The 21,434-nt window shown below is 39.4% G+C and overlaps 1 protein-coding gene across 1 annotated transcript in view; it reads left to right on the top strand.

The window, feature by feature from the left end:
- The window catches only part of LOC143398301 (uncharacterized), a 257,757-nt gene that overhangs the window by 203,729 nt on the left and 32,594 nt on the right, over positions 1-21,434 (top strand). The window contains 7 exon segments of the mRNA XM_076855295.1: positions 6,231-6,539; positions 6,629-6,946; positions 10,990-11,082; positions 11,160-11,474; positions 12,805-13,119; positions 18,031-18,090; positions 18,093-18,344. Of these exon segments, the coding sequence (XP_076711410.1) occupies positions 6,231-6,539; positions 6,629-6,946; positions 10,990-11,082; positions 11,160-11,474; positions 12,805-13,119; positions 18,031-18,090; positions 18,093-18,344 (1,662 nt within the window).

Here is a 21,434-nt window from a genome sequence, read left to right as displayed (position 1 = left end):
AAAAGGTCACACAATTTTGACATTGTTTTATTATTTGTCTAGCTTGTTCCTTAGTTATTTTAAAACGCTTTTGTAAAGTATTAGCATTGACATGGAACTTTTTATGAAAATTTATAGCTTCTTCTAGTGTAGAGAAAATATGTATGTCATGTGTAGTTTTATCTGCTAAATCATTGCCCAAACTAAGGGCTCCAGGCAATCCTGTATGTGCCCTGATATGTCCTATAAAGAATGGATCTTTTCTGTCCCAGATTAGACTTTGTATAGTGGAAAGCAAAAAGAAAATAGTAGAGGAAGGGGAAATCCTACCAGCATCTTCAAGGGATACTATAGCATTAACTATATACTGACTATCGGAAAATAAATTAAATACAGAATTTTTAAACATCACAAAAGCCTGTAATACTGCCTTAAGCTCTACCTTTTGAGCTGATTGTTTGGGAACTAAAAATGTAAAAGTTTGATCAGGTGTAACTATTGCTGCTGTACCATTATTTGATCCATCAGTGAATATATTTGGAGCATTCCCGATAGGTGTTTTTCTTGTCATTGTTGGAAAAATTACAGGATGCGATGACCAAAAAGACAATAAAGGATTAGATGGTAAGTGGTTATCAAATGAAACATTAGATTTGCACATGATTATTGCCCAAGTATTTAACTCATTAGCTAACTCATCAATTTGATTCATGGTATATGGAGTAATAATTTTATTGGGAGAAATTCCAAACACTCCTTTTGCTGCTTTTATTCCTTTGAGTATTAATTGTCCTACAGCCTCAGGATACCTAGTAAGAATAGTGTTAGGAGAATAAGATAAATGTATCCATAATAATGGGCCTTCTTGCCAAAATACTCCTGTAGGAATATTTTTTGTTGGCAGTACAATAAATAATAAAGGCAAACTTATATCAATTCTATCCAAATGCATATTTTCCATATATGTTTCAATGATTTTTAATGCCTTTCTTGCTTCAGGCGTTAACATTCGGGGTGAATTTGGATCTGATGGACCTTTTAGGATATCAAATAAAGGTCCCAACTCTCCTGTTGGTATACCTAGATAAGGCCTTATCCAATTTATGTCTCCTAATAACTTTTGAAAGTCATTAAGTGATTTGAGTTGATCTACTCGTATTTGAATTTTTGGTGGACGGACCATGGTTGAGGATAATAGAACTCCTAAATAATTAATTGGAAAATTTAATTGTACTTTATCTATTGCTATCTCTAGATTATAATTTTTTAATAAGTTTGTAAGTGTGGCATAACAGTCTAGCAATGTGTTTTTAGCTTTGTGTGCTAATAATACATCATCCATATAGTGAAATATTTGTAGTTCAGGATTTTGATTTCTAAGTGGCTGGATTGCTTTGTTAACATAAATTTGACACATAGTTGGGCTGTTAGCCATCCCTTGAGGGAGTACTTTCCATTCATATCTCTGATCAGGACCTTCATGATTCAGTGCAGGGATAGTAAATGCAAAACGTGGACTATCCTCAGGATGAATTGGAATTGAAAAAAAACAATCTTTAATATCTATAACTAAAACATACCAAGTTTTTGGCAAAGCAGACAATTGAGGAATCCCCGATTGAGCAGGTCCCATAATAACCATCTCATTATTAATGGCTCTTAAATCTTGCAATAATCTCCATTTACCAGATTTCTTTTTGATGACAAAAATGGGAGTATTATGGGGAGATACAGAAGGTTGTATATGTCCTTCTGCTAATTGTTGTTTGACCAGATCATGGGCTGCTAGTATCTTTTCTTTAGTCAGGGGCCACTGAGGAACCCACACTGGTCTTTCTGATTTCCAAGTAATTTTTATTGTCTCAGTGGCCCTTTCTGAAAATCCAACCCATGTCTGTCTGTTCCTTGATCTATTTGTATTGGTGCTGCTATAGCTTGTTCTTGTTTTCCTAATCTTTTTCCTTTCCTAAAACCTTGTCTAGTCATAATAGTGGGTGCATTTTGGTTGATGTTATTTGTTAATGTCAAACCTAATTGATCTAGGACATCTCGTCCCCATAAATTTATAGGAAGATGATCCAATACATATGGCTGTATAGTTCCTTCACATCCTTCAGGATCCTTCCAATCTAATACCATTGCACTTCTATGGGGATTAGTCGCCACTCCTAGGCCTCGAAGCGTTTGAGTGGCTTGTTGTAATGGCCAATGTTTTGGCCATTCTTGACGAGAGATGATGCTAAGGTCTGCACCTGTATCCAGTAGCCCATTAAATTCATGTCCTTGAATATTTAGTTTTAGCATGGGGCAAGAATCTAAATTTAAAGACAGCATAGCCCAATCTACACCTGTGGAGCCTAATCCCTTGGAACCTCTTTCTATAGCACGACTGGAAAATTTATCATGTAGGCTTGGTATTATTAGTAACTGTGCTATTCTATCTCCTGGTGAAATTACTGATATACCATTTGGAGAACTGGCTATAATTTTTATTTCACCTTCATAATCGGGATCAATTACCCCAGGACTTATCATAAGTCCTTTTAGAGTAGAAGAGCTGCGTCCCAATGATAAGCCTACTGTTCCTTTGGGAAGAGGTCCTTTCACCCCTGTGGGAATGATTTGAACTCCCATCTCTGGAGTTAGTACTGATCTGGCGGAGGCGCAGATGTCCAACCCTGCGCTCCCTCTGGTTTGTCTGATGAGGGATCTGATGGACAATGTGTCCTGGGCACTACCCTGATGGGGTTGCTGGGTTCCTCCAGTGCTCCGTATATTTGTGGTTTTGGGCCCCGGAGCATTGGGCCCCCCTGTCCATTTTTTGGCAATGGAGCCCAATGCCTTTCTCCACGATATCGTGGATAAACACTTGGTCCTTGTTCGTTTTTTGATAATGGAGTACCCTCTATGGTGGTTTGAGAACGGCATTCATTAGCCCAATGTCTCCCTCTACGGCATCGTGGGCAAATACCCGGTATTCTACTCCTTTGATACCTAGTTTTGTTAAACCCTCCTCCTATGGGGCAATTCCTTTTAAAATGTCCTGTTTGTTCACAATTGTAGCATGTTCTTGGCCTGGAATCTAAAGCCTGTTTTACTGCAGCTGCCACAATTTGCCCTTGTTCATTAATGTCTCTGGCATCTAAAGCCTGTTTTACTGCAGCTGCCACAATTTTCCCTTGTTCATTAATGTCTCTGGCATCTAAAGCCTGTTTTACTGCAGCTGCCATGACTTGCTCTTGTTCATTAATGTCTCTACATAATTTAATATATGTGTTTAAATCTTCATGTTTCCATGGTCTAATGATATCTCTGCACCAACGATTCGCTTGGTCATAAGCCAGTTGTTTTATTAATGGCATTGCTTGTTCTGTATTCCCAAAAACTCTGGTGGCTGTTTGAATAAGCCTATCTACAAATTCAGCATAAGATTCATTAGTTCCTTGTATTATCTTAGATAATTGACCTTGTAAACTTCCATGTCCTTGTAAAGTCTTCCATGCCTTAACTGCATCTACAGCAATTTGTAAATATACACCAGGATCATATGCAATTTGTTGCTGCTGATCCTCATAAGGTCCCTTTCCTAACAACATATCTAGATTTCTCTGAGGATAACCAGCTGCTGCATTTCGCCTAGCCGTCTCCTTGCAAAATTCCTCATTGGCAACCTTCCATAACAGGTATTGTCCTCCATTTAGCACAGCTTTACACATATTAGCCCAATCTGCTGGCGTCATGTTCAAGTTGGTAATGGATTCGACCAAGCTTACAGTGAAGGGTGCTTGAGGACCGTAGGTTGTTACAGCCTCTTTTAGCTGCTTCACTGTTTTGAAATTTAAAGTATGGTAAATTCGCTGCCCTCCTACCTCAAATACAGGGCATGTTAATACTTGAGATCCTGTCTCAGGATCTGAACTATCCACTGTGGGAGTTGGGGGCCTCTCAGCATATGGACGTGGCCTTGTCAGTTGGACACTTACGCCCTCTGGTGATAGAAAGGTTTTAGTAGCAGTCTCCTGTAGAGGTGGTGCTGTTGGTTGGACACTTAAGCCCTCTGGTGATATAAGGTTTTAGTAGCAGTCTCCTTTTGTAACTTTCCCCCTGATGGCTTTTTCTGCTCTAAACTTTCTTTCTCTGTCTGATTAGCTCGAAAGACCTTCTCTTTTACTTGAATCTTTTCCTCTTTCTGACTAACTTGAGAGACCTCCTCATTTACTTGAATCAATATATCTTCTCCTTCCTCTACCTTTGTCTGAATTGAAGGTTTTGGACTAAGAAAACCAGATACCAATGCCCACAATGTCAATGTGCCAGCTGGCAGAGTTCCTGGGCTGTTCTTTTCTATTCTTTTTAAATCTTCACCATGATGGTTCCATTGTGATATATTTAGCAACTCCTCCTTAAAAAGCCATGGGCTACATTTTTGCATTGTATCAACGTATGCCCTGACTGCTCTTGATTTTACTGGAATGCTTTCTTCCTCTAACAATTTACTTAACACTCTTTCAGTTTGTTTTTTACTAGTTTCTGATCCCGTATTTCTACTATAATACAACCCAACAAGATGACGCCAAAGAAAACTGAGACAGAATGAAATAAAAATGGAACAACAAAAATTCATTATAGCCTTTCTATCCTCCTTACATGTGCATCCGTCCTTTCTCCCTATCTGTTCCTCAGACGTAAATAGTTTTTCCTCAGAAGTGAGCGGTTTTTCTTCCGTCTCACTCATCTCCAGGGACAGGCAACTTAAAACAAAAATGAAGAAAAACAAAAGAGGAATCTTAAAATGGCTCCCCATCCTCTCACCCTGCCCTCAGGGGCGAGCGGTTTACTTACCCTCAGTCGCTCCCCGTGCGAGCCACCAAATGCCGCAGTCTGGCTGGGCACAATTCAGGAGCCACTTGTCAAAAGAAACTAACTTTATTTTTAGAACCACACAAGATAAACAAAACAGCTCCTCAGGAATAAAACCCTCAGAGCCCAACTGCCACCACCGGCTTCCCCCAAGCCACACCCTCCAACAACCTCTTCCTCCCACAATCCTCCTGCTCTTGAGGCCGATTGGCTGGGTCGCATGGGCGGAGCCAAAAAAGTCCCCCAATGAGCAGCTCCGTGGTCTGAAAGGGCAGGGAAACAGCCCAATGAGCATCACCGCAGAGGAGCCAATCAGCTAGATGTTGCTGGGGCTGCTGTGAGCCAATCATCAGCTGGTAGTCTGAAAAGGCAGGGAAACAGCTCAATGAGCATCTCCACAGAGGAGCCAATCAGCTAGGTGTTGCTGGGGCCGCTGTGAGCCAATCATCAGCTGGCAGTCTGAAAGTTTGCTGGAGCCCCTTCGGCTGTGGCTCTCAACACATTACAATTTCACATCTATAACCAAATGTCTCCCCAAATTGTCTGGACCCATACTTGAAATCACTTCCTGACCAGCTTCAGTAGCTGTATAATGGAGTCTTCAAACTCTGTTTATTAGGAACAAAATAAACCCTTAATAAAACACAAAAAAAGAAAAAAAAACAATGCTCAAGCTCAAATCTCTCAATAACTTCTATTCCTACTTCTAAATGGCCTTTCTTTCTTCTATAATGTGAATAATGATTAAAAGAACCCTGATTATTTTAGTCAAAATAACCTGTTTTCTATCTCAGCCTCACACTATTTAGAGGTCTCTTTTCTTATGCCTAAATGAGAAATAAGTATAAACTGTCAGTTTCCAGACCTAGTGATTTTTTTTATTCATTAACTAATGTTATCTTAGTTGGAATTATTATCTGTGAATTGATAATTTCAGAGGATAAAATAGGGAAAAATTGATCCTAGTTTTTTTCTACACTGAGTTCACTTTCAGTGGATACATATGGATCCGATTTTTTTAAAAAAGGAGGTAGATTGTCACAGAAAGTCATACAAACCCACAGATACATTTATAATATGAAGAATAATATGTCCATATAAAAGAAAACTGCATATTACACTCTACATATATTCACTTTTGGATACATACACATGTGTGTAGAGCAGTGTGTATATTCATTTCTTGAATCAACAATTCAAAATTGACCTTCCAAATTCCTTCTCCAAAATTTGTCTTCACATACTTCCTCCAAGAATTCACCTTAGGAACCCTCTGTTGAATCCAAACTCCACACCTCAACCCTGAAAAACAAAAAGATTTCACAGCATAACCTGTGAATTGTAGCTTCCTCCTTCTATTTACTGTTACTTGTTTGTTTTTTCTCCCATAGGATTTGTGCATCTGGTTGGAGGACACAGACCTTGCTCTGGGCGAGTGGAAGTGAATTCTGGAGGAGAGTGGACTCCAGTATCTGATGGGAATTTCACATTAGCCACAGCCCAGGTCATCTGTGCAGAGCTGGGTTGTGGCAAGGCTGCATCTGTCCTGGGGAACCTGCCCTTCAGAGAGGACAGTGAACAGATCTGGGCTGAAGAGTTCCAATGTGAGGGGCAGGAGCCTAGCCTCTGGTTCTGCCCCAGAGTGCCCTGTCCTGCTGGCAGCTGCTCCCACAGAGGGGCTGTGCAAGTTTTTTGCTCAGGTGAGACTGACAATAGGACTTTAACCTCCCTACACACTCTATGATCATAAGAAAAATGTGTGATGTTGCTAAACCCTGTCTTCTACCAGGATATACAGATGTTCGTCTCATGAAAAATGGCAGCTCTCAGTGTGAGGGCCAAGTGGAGATGAAGACCTCTGGAGGCTGGAGAACACTCTGTGCCTCCCACTGGAATATGGCCAATGCCAATGTAGTTTGCCGTCAGCTGGGCTGTGGAGTCGCCATCTCCACCCCAAAGGGAGCATACTTTGTGGAAGGAAGAGATGAGATCTGGAGAGACAGATTCCACTGCTCAGGGTCTGAGTCCTTCTTGTGGAATTGCCCTGTGACTGCCCTGGGTGTTCCTGCCTGTGCCCATGGAAACACAGCCTCTGTGGTCTGCTCAGGTAAGAGAGGGCAGGGCTGACTGGTACTTGAGTGATGTGTCTCTAAGAGCAGACAGCATGGAGAGCTGACTTCAAAAATGAGACATTTTGTGGTGAACTATGATTCTTAATGATCATTCATCTTTCAGCCCTGTCACAAAATATCAAGAGGATTTGTTTTAAGTAAGAATTATAATTTATTGAAATTCATAGATAACACTATATAACAATGAATGACAGCTCTGTCATGTTCCTCACCTTGGACTATCAGAGAGTATCAGCATCTCCCAGAAGTCACCCACATCCCTCTCTCTAGTCACTGTGCCCTCCTCCCCTCCAAAGAAGACCACTCTAACTTTTGTTGCCAAGGAATTTTGTTTTTCAAGTTTTGAGCTTTATAGAAAATCATGCACCATGTTATATTTTTGGTGTAATTTGACTCAACATAACTCTTAGAATTTACCCATATTTCTATTTTTATCTTAGTCTCATTTTTATTGATGTAGAGTTTTCTGCCGAATAACCATAGGATCATATGTTGAACAATTCAAATGATTTGGAGATTTAAGTTGTTTGCACTTTTTGAGTACACAAATAATGATCCTACAAAGTACCATGTCAATATTGTTGGGTGAAAATATGGATATATTTGTTTATCTTTATTAATCCTTGTCCTATAATATGTCCCCTCTTTATATATGGTCTTCTTTCTGGAGTCAAATTCTTGCTCGTAATGAAGCATAGCATATCAACATTTGCTGCTCTCATAGTGTTCTAGTGTCATATTAAAAATAAATTTGCTATCATAAGATCATAAAAATATTCTTCAAGAGTATTTTATACACATTTAGTTACCTTTCTTTACATATAGTTGCACAATCTTTCTGGAATTGGTATTGTATAAAGTGTGTGGTGTAAAAAAGTTTCACATCATTGTTTGGATATCCAATTGACTCAGAATGATTATTGAAAAGACTTTTTCCCACTGCTGTGTCACCTTTGATATTTCTGACTCTTGCTCTATTCTCTGTTCCATTCCATTCTGTCATTTTCTAGGCTTGTAGCCATGCATACTTCCTTAATTATCATAACTTTATAGCATGTCTGATTAACTTTTTAAAAGATTACTTTAAAGTAACTGCACTAATTGTGTTGTTTTTTTTTTTTTCTGTCTAGTACATTGGTCATGCTTGGTCTTCTGCATTTCAAATAAATTTTACATACAACGTGATATATTTAATTCAACAATAGAATGATGGTCTTTAGATTGAGTTTGGATTTGACTTAAATATCTAATTAATGTACAAGCTAATTAATGTACAAGGTATATCTTTAATTTCCCTCAGAAATTAAATGTAACTTTCACTAGATATACTGCTGGTGTTTTATGTTTTTGATGTTATTTTATGAGTTTCTTTTAGTAAAATGTCCTAGGACATTTAATGTTTTAGTCTGATATTTTATGCTGTGACAGAAAGGCCTAACAAGAACAATTTTAGGAGAAAAAAATTATTTTGAAGCCGAAGTTTTCAGAGGTCTCAGTCCATAGATATCCTACTCCATTCCTTGTGGTTGCAGGTAAAGGCAGAATATCATAATGGAAGAGTGAAGCAGGGTAAAGGAGGTCAGAAGATGGCCACCAAGAAGCATAAATGGGGAGAGCTCTGCTCAACAAAGACAACATATAAATTCCCAAATCATGCCAACAGGGACCTATCTCATCCAGCTACAACATATCTGATTATTGTCACCACCCAGTTAATAATATAAAAGGATTAATGTGCTGATTAAGTTAAGATGTTCCTAACTCAATCATTTCACTTGTAAACTTTCTTTCATTGTCTCACACATAAGTTTTTCTGGGATACCCAGTATCTAAACACCACAACTAGTTTTTGCATTCGCTTTTTTGGTGGCTTTGTTTTTCTTTTTTCTCTTTCATTTATTTTATTATTTTTATTGATGATTTGAGAATTCTGAATAAGCTTCAAAGATAGCACAAATTTCCCAGATAACCCTAACCCTGATTCCCCAATGCTATTTTTTCTATATTATCCCCTCTTTCTGCCACATTTTTCCCTGAATATGTAAAATATTTCTGACTGACTAGTTAAGAGTAGGTGAATAAGATATTTCCTTATTCTTGAAATATTATCAAGACTATTTACATAACTACAGTGTCATTGCCAATTTCCATAAAATAATCTGTTGGCTTCCACATATGATGGAGAATGTGTGGTACTTGTCTTTCTGTGTCTAGGTTATTGAACGTAACATAATGTCCTAGGATTCCATCTATTTTGATGCAAAAGGCAAGGGACCATTCCTTTTATGGTCATATTTATACCACATTTTCTTTATGAATTTATCTTTCAATGGACATCTGATTCCATACTATAGCTATTGTGAATAGCGCCCAATAAACATGGGAATGTACAATTGCTGTTTCACAGTAAATGTATTTTTCCTAGTTGCTATTGTTTTTTTTAATGTATCACTGCACCCCCCAAAAATAGCAACACAAGTAAAAATATATATTTCATTTTGCCCATAATTTCCAGATTCATAAATTTGGCAAGGGCTCTTGGCAGTTGCCACTTGTGATCTCTCATGAGGTTGCACTTGGATCTCATCTGAAGCTGAGGTCATTGAAGACTTGACCAAGCTGGGAATCCAGGACAATTTATTCACATGGCTAGTAACTTCAAGTTCACCTGGGGTTGCTGACAGAACCACCAGCAAATGTTCTCTCCAACAAGATAGTCTCTACAGAGTAGATTTCCATTAAGCAAACATTCTACTAAGTCAGAGGAAGAGGCCTGACTTTTTTAGCAAGGTTCCTAAGTCAAGCTGTTCTGACTTTACCACATTCTGTTCCTTATAGACATTATAGACAACTCACCACTGTCATCCCAGATTGTGGTGAGCCGCTTCTGCAGATTATGGTCGCCATTGCAGGATGGCGCTGGCTCCACTGTGGTCTGTGACAAACAACTCCTTGTTTGGGAGAGTTAGTGCATGGTTTTTCAGCACCCTGTGAGAAAGTTCCACGTGGCAGCTTCGCATTGGGGCTTGGGATGCTTTATTAAGGCTGGGAGGGGCATCCGACCAGGAATTAGAAGAAATATCAAGGGCCTGAATAAACTGCTGAAAGAAGATTCCTGAGTTGCATCTTCCTTGCGGGCAAGGGGTCGCGACACCAGATGGGAGGGCAGAAGGAATGGATAACACAGGTCAATAAATAGAGTGTCACAGATTTTGTGGATATTTTCAAAAACTACAAGTGTGTTAAATATCTCACTTTGTGTATTTTCTAATTTTATTTTTGTGCAATATATTATGGTCTTAATACCTAAAATTTGTAGGAATGTTAGGTTCTCTCACCATCTCTCTTATTATCCTATTATATTTCTTATGGTTTGTCTTTATATTTTTCACTCTGTGTTTTCCCATGTTAATTCACTTAATTTTTTTCTATTTTGTGTTAACCTACAGTATTGTTAGACTCATCCTCTGGTTTCTTATTTTTAGCTACTGACTATATAGGTTCATTTTACTTGGTTCTTTTTAGTTATACATCACTCACAAATATTTATTGGATATTTGTCATTTTCTACCAAGATGCACCATCTCTATGACAAATATTATTTTATAAAATATGATACAAGTTTCATCATTGTTTAAATATGATTACTCCTCTTTGTTTCAATGTAAATTTTACTTGTGTACTCCCAGAAAAAAATGGCAAACATGCTGAGATTTTCAGAGTGTCACCTACTACCTTTGAATGCCCTAATGCCTCCATGGAAAAATAGCTGAATATAGTTTTATTTTTCTCTGAACTTGACTCCTAAGTCTTGCTTCCCTTCACACTTTCCTAAAGTCATTCCTGGGCCTTTAGTAGACTTACACCTCATTTAAGAGAGAAGTGTGTCTCAGAAGCAAAAGCAGAATCCTTGAATAGAAGATAGGAAGTTACTGATCCTGGGCTACAGCTTTCAGATGCCATCACTGAATTATTGTCAAGTTTAATTCAGTTTCCTGCTCTCTAATCCCATCTGTAGAAAACCAGACCCAGCTGCTGTCCCAGTGCAATGACTCCTGGTCTGACCCAGAAGGCTCTGCAGCCTCAGAGGACCACACTGCCAACTGCTCAGGTGAGCAAGGCCCCCAGCACCTGAGCCTTCCCATTCCCTGTGTAAATGCCCACTGACATGACCCTGTTTCTCCTCAGACAGCAGACAGCTCCGCCTGGTGGATGGGGGCAGTCGCTGTGCAGGGAGAGTGGAGATCCTGCAGCAGGGCTCCTGGGGCTCCATCTGTGATGACAGCTGGGACCTGAGTGATGCCCACGTGGTGTGCAGACAGCTGGGCTGTGGAGTGGCCCTGGAGGCCACCGTCTCTGCTCACTTTGGAGAGGGATCAGGGCCCATCTGGCTGGATGAGCTGAACTGCACAGGAGAGGAGGCCCACGTGTGGCAGTGCCCTTCCCAGGGCTGGGGGCAGCACGACTGCAGTCACAAGAAGAATGCTGGGGCCATCTGCTCAGGTCTTTGATACATTCTTTGCATAGGCTGGAAGGGCCTGCAGGATGGTGTGTGAGCCCTAGGGTTGCTATTGGGTAGTTGCTGACAGGGCAAAGGTGAGGTGATGCCTTTCACAATTCCTATCCTGCAGCAGAGGAGAAGATTAGGTGCTTCCATGTCCTGCTGCAGCAGCTGAGCTTCTGCTACTTCCTTCTTAGCACTGTCCCCTGACACAGTCATTCTCTACAGTGTCCACTTAAAGCAGTCATCACTCTTCTGTTACCTGCCAGTGCAACATCCTGACCCACTGAATTAGTCTTCTATTTCTTCTGTAACAAGTTACCATAGACTGAGAGTCTTAAAACAATACAAATTTATCACCTTACACTGTGTAGGTTAGAAGACTGACCTGGGTCTGTGTGGGCTATAAACAAGTTGTCAGCAGGCTGCAACAGCTGGAGCTCTGGGAAGACTCCTTTTCTTTCCTTTTTCCACTTATATAAATTACCTGAATTCCTTGTATGACCCCTTCTTTCTTCAACCCAAATTGTTTCAACCCTCTTGTCATTCCATGTTCACATCACACTCTGGTGAGGGCCAGAATGGCTTATCTGTTTGTGAGGATACTGGTGTAAGGATGGCATTACATTAGAGAAATCCTATCCAGAATTATCCAGGATAATCTCACAATGAAAGTATACTTTTGTTAATTTTATTTTTTGTTTTTGTTTGTTATTTTGGTACTGGCTTGAATCAGGGCTGTGTTCCATAGCACAACCATGACACTTTTGTTTATTTTTTATTTTAAGACAGAATCATATTAAGTTGCTTAGAGCCTCACTAAGTTGCTGAGGCTGGCTTTGAACATGAGATGCTCCTGCTTTAGCCTTCCAATCAACTTGGAATACAAGCATGTCCCATCTTGCCTAGAGAAAGGATTCTTTTCTTAATTTTGTTTGAAAAGCCCTTTTGCAATGTGAGCTCAAATATTCACAGGCCCTCAGGATCAAGAAGTAGACATATTTAGAGCTCTACACTTCTACCACTCTGTTTATACTCATTTTTTAGGATCTGTTAGATGGTTAGTCAGATAGCAGATAAAGAATTCACTTCCTGTAGAGTCCCCAGATCATTGTTCCTGCCTGTGCATTTGGTAATATTACATTGTTGTAGAAACAGAAAGAGAGGTACAAGTCAGCAAAACACGTTAAAGGGACAAAAATTCCAGTCTTCCACCTAGTGAGCATTTCCTCAGCAGAGTCAGCAATGAGCACTCACTACTTAGGAATAAAGAAGAAACAGCAATAAGAGTTGAATACTCACTGACCCCTGTTTTCCTCCTTTCCATTTCAGAGTTCCTGGCTCTCAGGCTGGTGAGCGAGGACCACGAGTGTGCTGGGTGGCTGGAGATTTTCTACAACAACACTTGGGGCAGTGTCTGCCACAGCCCTATGGAACCCACAACTTTATCCATGATCTGCAGGCAGCTTGGCTGTGGAGACATTGGGACTCTGGATTTCCTGGTTCCTCCCAGAGAAGGTTCTAGGCCTCACTGGGTTGATGGAATCCACTGTAGAGAAACTGATACCTCTCTCTGGCAGTGTCCTTCTGACCCCTGGAAACACCAATCTTGCTCTGCAAAGGAGGAAGCTCATATCACATGTACAGGTGACCTACTGTCTATTTTTATGTATGTGTTTGTCCTATGCCTGCAGGTTGTTGTTAGGAAAGTTTTATATACTCAAATATAATGGATGAGTTGAAATAAATCTTCAGAATCAATACTGGATAGAGATTACTTTATCCAACTCTTGCAATCCTATTTCAAAGGCAGATATAAAAAATCTGCAATGATAGCAATTTATTTGAAAAGTACCAGAGACTGAACAGAGCATATGGGAGCATGAAGTTACACTCTGATAAACATTCTTGGCAATTAGCTAATGCAGTCTCAGATTAAATAAACTAATCTGTATTTCCTTAGTGAGAGAGTGAATGATTAGATCTCAGTAGTACACATTGTTTACTGTATGCTATCACCTTTCCCCCACCGCACCATACCACAAATAATGTGGCTTAATCGTCACAATAACTGATGATAGGTATCAAGGTGATCATTTATTTCAGAGGAGGAAACTGAAGTTAGGAGTAAACACTTTTTCTCCCTCAAACTTTTAAACCAGTGGGGAACAATTTGGGGAATCAAATATATTGGACTCTTTACTCTGAAATCCATCTACACCAGACAATCTACCTGTCAGTTTATTTTGTTGATGGAAAATAATCAAGTAGAAAGTACTTGTAGGTAGAAAAGTAATTCCAGGCAGGAAGACAGATACAAGAAGAAAACACTGTCCCTGTCCTCATGGAGTTTGCACTCCAGCCTGACTACACAACCATGCATAAGGTGCTATGGAAATGTGTGATTTTGGAAAAAGAGAAAAAAAATTGAGAACTTAAGGAGCACTAGAAGTTTAATGACAAAAGAAAGTAGAGGATTTATCAGTGTAAGTACTGACTTGGGAGAGCATAGTGACCTTAAGGTACCATGAGCAGAGGAGGAAGAGGGTGAGGAGAGTGATGCATGGTTACCTGGATGGGTAGGAAGAGCTCAAGGCCTCTCCAAAGCATAGCCCAAATAATAATCCTGTTGAAAAGATGTTTGTTAATCTTTCCCTCTGTCACATCATGGGGAACTGTGGTGAGATGAGGGGCCTGGTCTCCCCTTATTTTCTTCTTTGAATTCATCTCCTCACAGTCCCAGTGATCTTGGTTGATATTGCCTCCTCTGAGCCTTTATTGATATGCTACTGCATCCCTCTCCCAGAAAACATTCCATGGGGCCTGTTGGAAATTGGAGCCTATCATCTTCTAATGTTTTTAAGACCTGTCATGTCCCGTTCAGTTTCTTGTTCTGATAAAAACCTGGCTGTCCTCTGAGAACAATGAAGTTCTTGTCATTTGGAGGCTCTGAGCTTCCCTTTCAACATGCTTTTTATTTCTATGTCAAATCTTAGAATGTTTGTAATTATCTATTCTTAGAATATTTCTGCTGTGCCCTGTAATTTTTAATAAATTCTTTTCTTTTTCTCCATGTCCAGCTGTTTGATTTTGCCCATGAGGTGGTACCTGCCAGCACTTTTGGTGTCACTCTGCAGCTTGGTCACTCCCCTCATCCAGGAAGTCTGAAGTACCAGGCTCCTCTGTCTCCTGTTCCTGGTGCTTCCAGGAACCTTGCACACAACTGAGATAACATCCTGGCCTCTCAATTATTGGCTTTCTCCCTCTGAAACACTCCCCTTACATTATATCTTCATGTATGGCCACACTATTGACCATCACTAAGTGTCCAGCTTGAGATCTTGACTGCATTGCTCCCTCTCTAACTATTGCCTCTTCTCCTTATGGCACATGTTCTTGATGCTCCTTTTCCAGATATTTCATCCTAATTCAGATTAAAAATGGTTTCCCTTATCAGCTTCCCAGTTTTCCACTCTCCTCAGGATTGCACATGTTCTTCTTACCCTGATTAGACAACATGATGCTCCATTATAATCCTCCCCCTTCAAGTACACTCAGTTCCCTGGTCTCTTCTTTATCTGTCAATGACAAGAATGGCTGTTTTAACTACCTAACTCATGTTTTAACTACATCACTCCATGCCCTCCTTGCCTGCCTGTACTGGACTAGTCGAGAACTGCTGAATCATGGACAAGTACTGTATCTTGTTATAATATGAAACTAACTTGCTCTTCTCTTTGAATTTGAATCCAACCTCTGATGGACCATCCACACTGGCCCACATTCTAGTGTGCATCTCTCACATGTGCTTTTGCCCTTTCTGTAACATGTTATTTTACAAATTCTCAGATCTCCCACATGCTGATATTTTAACCCTACCATATACTTAAATGATGATCTTGCCTCAAACATCCCTGGAAAATAGAAACCTTCAGATGCCTACTTTGTTTTTTTCCTCATACAGTCACTTTACCTTATTGTTTGTTCTTATTTTGTCTTACAGATTTTCAATTTGTCTTTGCCTGTCATTTTTTCTGGACAGCTTGAATAATCTATAGTCACATCTTTCTCCCTTATTCATCTTGGAGCTTTGTCAATTTACTGAGTTGATAATGTTTGATTCTTTCCTCCTTCTCACTTGTTTATCTGCTCTTCTAGTGAGATTTGTTCTTTCCTATACTCTCGTGGCTCGGTTGTCTTGCTTCCTACTCTGTGGGATTGCTTTATTATCTTCTACAGTTCAGTTTCAGGGGTTCAAAATTCCTTTAACTGATACTTATCTTCAAAAGGCTTATTTTTCTTTGATTCTAAAGGATAACTTTGCTGTACATAGTCATGTAGTTCACAGCTGTTTTCTTTCAAGGTCTTAAGTACATCACTTCATGCCCTCCTGGCCTTTATTGTTTCTGCTTAGAAATCTGTTATGTGAGGATATTCTTAGTAAGCAGCCTTGTCTTAATGATGTGCCTTGAGGTGCTGCTGTCTTGTAGTGTTGAGATTAATTAAAAGTGAACATTGTAGGTTTTTTCTCTGTGGATTCTTTGGATGGTAATAATGGGTTTTGAAACTCATGGTTTTGTGTCAGAGAACATCTTTCTCTGTAGTTCTCATATATATGGAGTCTTTCTGGTAGTTCAGGTGTATTGTTATGGACAGCACAGTGTACAGGGCATTCTTCCTGTGGTATTACTTTTTAGTGTTGGTCTGAGGGGTATGGAAGCAACCTGTACTGAGGTCCTTCAAGGCACTTTTCCTCAACATTAATTAATTCCTCAACATTATTAATTATTTCTCCAGAGAGAAATAATAATTAAGGTGGAGATTGTTCAGGAGCAGAAATTATGCCTACTTGTGGCTGGTTCTTTAACTGTGGATTTCTTTCTTCCCTTTTCATTAAGTTGAAATATCCACTAATGCTTCACCAGGACTAGGTCACAGCTCCATTAAGGTGAAATTTCCCTGTATTGGCTAGAGTTAGGGATCTACCAAGCGTCCTAGCCATGGTGAATCCCTGGAAAATAGTGTAGTCCCCAGAGATGTGACATGGGGAAGCTGTGAGTTTCCAGATGTTATCTCTTAGCTCTCAGACCTGGTCCCTATGTGCAACCACATGTGCCTGGAATTGTTATTCTTCACAGAGGGTGAGACCTCTTATTGATGAGACCTCTATCCTTCCCCTGAAATTCAATGCTCTCATGTGTGTTTGTGACAGGCACTCTTCTTATCTGAGACTGTAGAACATTAACTTCCACCCAATCACTGTGACAGGGTGGCCCAGAGACCTAAAATTGTGATTACCACCTATTGTCTAAACCCCAGAGCAGTTTAGTTCCTAACAATGATCACTTCTTAAGATAGCTCCTGGTTATATCACTCTGAGAGCTTGCTGGGCAATGTGATGAATTTTTTTCTCCAAGGCTTGCTTATTGTGCAGGAGTACTCCCTCTCAGAACAATGCCCCAGATTTGATCTAAAGCTTGTAAGAACCATGAGTTTCTCCTACAGGTAAGACACCATCTGGGTTGTCTGCATTTTCCAGCTTACTTTATGTTTGCAACTTGCCTCCCTCACCCAGGCAGCTGGAGATGAAGTTGTAAATTGCTTTGTACTTTCCTTGGCCGCCTTTCTGCTCTCCATGCAATTTATCATGACTTCTTTATCAGCCCCTTTCTTTCTCTTCTCAAAATACAATTGTCCCTATGTTCCCTAACCTTTTTCACTCAGAGTCACAACAAAGGTACCTCTTTTCTTCTATTTACCTCTTTGCTAAAAACTCCAATTTTTGCATAATAACAACTCCTGGAATTCCAGCATAGATTTGATGGGGGGGGGCAGTAACTTTCTATGGGTGTTGAGCAATATCAATATTTGACATCATCATTTTTGAGAAGTAGTTCAATCTACCTAAAGTAAGTCAAGTTTTGACATCACATATCCAATCTGAACTCTTAAGCTTAGAATCATTAGTGAAATATTTGGAGACAAACCATGATCCATCCATTTTCCCATCTTAATAACCAAAGGGTTATGATTTCTCCTGGATTCATGGCTGTCACCTGAAGTTTCTGATAATCTCATCCCAGTTTCTTACTCTACCCACTGTGTTCTGATCCTTCCATATATTAGGCCATTAGCACTCAAGTGTGTGCGCTCTATAAGAACCAATCAGATGCTGGCCCATTGACTTTTAGAAATGCTTCAGAAAAAGACACTTTTAACTACTCAAGGTAGGAAACCTGACATTTCTAGAATTGTTTTATCAGACCCTATGGAGAACTCTGCAAATAATAAGTTTAACTCTAATAGGAGCTACATAATAATTTCTACCTGAAACATCTAACTATATTATAATGTATTTAATCTTTTTTTCTTTCTTTTTACATAATTGATTCTTCTACTTATTTTGGTAGGAATTGAAACTTAGCTGCTTCCCTGGTGTGAATGACTCTGTGTCTTAACAGAAAGCATGATTTGTTGAGGGGGGAACAGCATAGGACAAGAAAACCCTCCTCTTTTTCTTTGTAAATACACCCATTGACCTAATTACTTTCTCCTCAGAGACCCCAAAGCTCCGCCTGGTGAATGGTGGCAGTCGCTGTGCAGGCAGAGTGGAGATCTTCACCAGCATTTCTGGGGAACTGTCTGTTACTACAACTGGGACCTGAAAGATGCCCTTGTGGTGTGCAGACAAATGGGCTGTGGAGTTGCCATCGATGCCACGTACTCTGCACAATTTGGGGAGGGGTCAGGGCCCATCTGGCTGAGCCACCTGCAGTGCACAGGAGAGGAGGACCAAGTGTGGAAGTGCCCATCTCAAGGCTGGGGACAGCAGAACTGTGCACACATTCTGGACGCAGGTGTCGTATGCTCAGGTAGGGTGTGCACATTCTCCACAGTATAAGATAATTGAAAGGACCAAAAGTGTTTATCTGATCTTGGGGAAATAAGAGACAGATGAGCCATGGAGGATTAAGAGGTCCCCATGAATGCTGGTTGCTCAAAACAGCAGTATAGGATGGGCTTTATTTAATTCTTTATCTTAAATCTCAGTGTCCTTTCTCGTCTCTGCAGTCATATTTGATGAGATAAGCTTTCTTTATAGAATCATTCTACATAAAATCATCTTTATAATTCTGGTTCTATGATTTACTATTTGTAGGGTTACCTATAAATTACCATGCACATTCTCTTTTCAAAAGAGAGACAAGAATGGGGCTCACTTGTTTTCAGTTGAATTAAGTGCTTATATATGTGTATACAGAGATAGTTTTGCACTAGGTGAGTAGGTGTTTGGGCACAGGGATGGGATTAAACACATCACAGAGGAATTTATGGATTACTGCAAACTTGCAATTCTCCTTTCCAAATTCAGACATCAGAATTATCAACTCATTGGCAGGAAGGGCCAGAGAACTGTGAGTGAAATGCTCTGAGTCACAGATATTCCTTCCATTATTACTACAATAGATTCTCTCTCTACTTTTCTTTTTCAAAGGATTAAACTCATATTTGGAGGATGAATTTAGCTCTGTGCTGGCAGATTAATTTCAGATGTAATAAAATATTAATGCATATTTCTCCTCAACCCCCAGCAGCATAACATGGAGAGAGTTAAGTCTTTACATGAAAGTGGAAAGTTAGTTCAGCAGTTGTGACTGGGAGTCTTAGCTTCTTATCCATATAAATTATAATACAGCTCTCAAAGATGAAAGACAAAGACTCTCAGGCATCAGGAAAAAGAAAGAAATAACACATAAGCATGTCCCAATTCACCTGATGGCACAATTCTCAAAAGTAAACATATAGGTCAGAAGTGAGTGCCATGAGATTTTCATAGAACTGAAAAAAACCCAGCCAATCAACAATACTGAATTCAGAAAATCTATCATTTAGAAATGAGGGAGATAAAAAGACATTATCAAACATCCAGTACCCCCAAATTGCCATATGTTACAGTATCCCAATGCTGAGCATATGTTCAAAGAAGTGAAATCTGTATGTTAAAGAGACATCTGTACTCCCATGTTTATGACAGCACTATATATTGTAGCTAAGAAATGGAAATAACTTAAATGCCAGCTTATCAATGGATAAATAAATGAAATACAATGGAATACTATTTAGCCATAAAAATGAATTAAATAATTTCATTTGACATAATATGCATGGGTTAGGAGATAATTAGGTTAAATGAAATAAGTCAGGTAAAGAAAGACAAGTATCTTATAGTCTCACTGTATGTCAAATATAAAAGAGTTGACTTCATAGAGGTTGAGAGTAGAATTGTGGTTACCATAGACTAGAGAGTGTAGAGAATGGGAATGGAAGACAACAGACTGATCAATGAATAATGGGTTTTACTTAAGTAGGAACAAGAAGTTCTGGTGCACCATGGCACAGTAGGATGACTATAGAAAACAATAATAAACTACATTTCAAAAAGCTAGAAGAAAGTGTTTTGGAAGCTTTCACCAAAAAGAAATGAAAAGTTTTTGAAGAGACAAAGAAATGCAATGCATACATACATCAGGACGTGAATTTACTCAATTAATATGTACACTATGTCAGGACATTTCAGTTAAAATACATTTACTTAGATGAAAATGAAGGAAAACATAAAGTGACAAGATATGGGGAAAATTATATTGTTTATATATGATGGAACCAATAATATAAGAAAAGTATATTGGCAGATAAGTTTGGTAAGAATGGGACAGGAAGACAAACAGAATTTTCTGAAAGACAGCAGAAGCTTACAGGATCTGGGGGATGGACTTCAAAGGTTGGCAAAGAGCACATAAGGATTTCCTCAGCAGCACTGAAGGCCCTGTTGTAGGAAGGGTGATCTGTGTACATTTTGTGAACTCAGTACACTCCTCCTGCACAAAAGGAGGAAAATGATTTGCAAGAGTGACTCAAAGCTGAGGTATTGAGAAGGTCAGAATAGAGGAAGAAAAGGTCCATTGGATGATACTTTCATAAGAAACACAAAAAAGGCCCAGAAGAACAATGTGTCTATGGAGCAAAAGATCAGACAAGGATATAAATGGATGCAATTTTTTAATTTACTCAAGCGAGAATTATTCATATGAATCAATAGATTTCTGCAGATGCAAGTTTTCTTCTTTTTTCCACTTCTTTTTTCCAGTGCCTCACAAACATCAAATGACTTAAAACTGGTTTTCTCTCCACTGGATGTAAAGCTCTACAGAGATGATGATATTGTTTTCTTTAAATATACATACCCAGCACCTAGAAACACATCTGGAAATTGACAAATTCTGAAAACATACTAGTGTTATGAATAACAAAACAGGGAAGCAGACTCTCAATATCATCTTTGTACACCTCTCTCCTGTATCAGGATTTGGAAGAAAGTTCATATTGTGTCTCATTTGAAGACCTCTCTGCAGCATTTTTATCCTATCCCGGTTGGAGGCATTTTTACACATACTGAATAAATTCCACTTTGATGATTTACTTTGAAAAGAAAAATTACTGAAAATGTTGTTTTTCAGAGAAAGGATTCTCTTCTTCAGGATATCAACCTACTCTTACATTACAATTGCGTATCTATGGTCAGATGTCTCCCCAAAGGTCTGAACGGATATTCAAAATCACTCCCTGATCAACTTCAATACATGTCTAATGGCTTCTTCCAACTCTACTTGTTAGTAACTGAATGATTCTTTGAAACAAAACAAAAAGGCAAAGGAGCATGCTCAAATCTCTTGACAACTTCTGATCCTACTTCTTTTGGGGGTGGGGAGGTACTAGGGATTGAACTCAAGGGCACTCAATCACTGAGCCACATCCCCAGCTCTTTTTTGTATTTTATTTAGAAGGCAGCAGACTGATCAATGAGTTGCTTAGCACCTTTCCATTTCTGAGACTAATTTGAACTTGAGATCCTCCTGGCTCAGCCTCCAGCGCCACTGGGATTATAGGCGTACACCACCTTG

This window comes from Callospermophilus lateralis, chromosome 4 (genome assembly GCF_048772815.1).
Source record: "Callospermophilus lateralis isolate mCalLat2 chromosome 4, mCalLat2.hap1, whole genome shotgun sequence".
Classification (NCBI taxonomy): Eukaryota; Metazoa; Chordata; class Mammalia; order Rodentia; family Sciuridae; genus Callospermophilus; species Callospermophilus lateralis.
The sequence above is the reverse complement of the archived record's forward strand: the minus strand, read 5'-3'. Positions and strand labels throughout refer to the sequence as shown.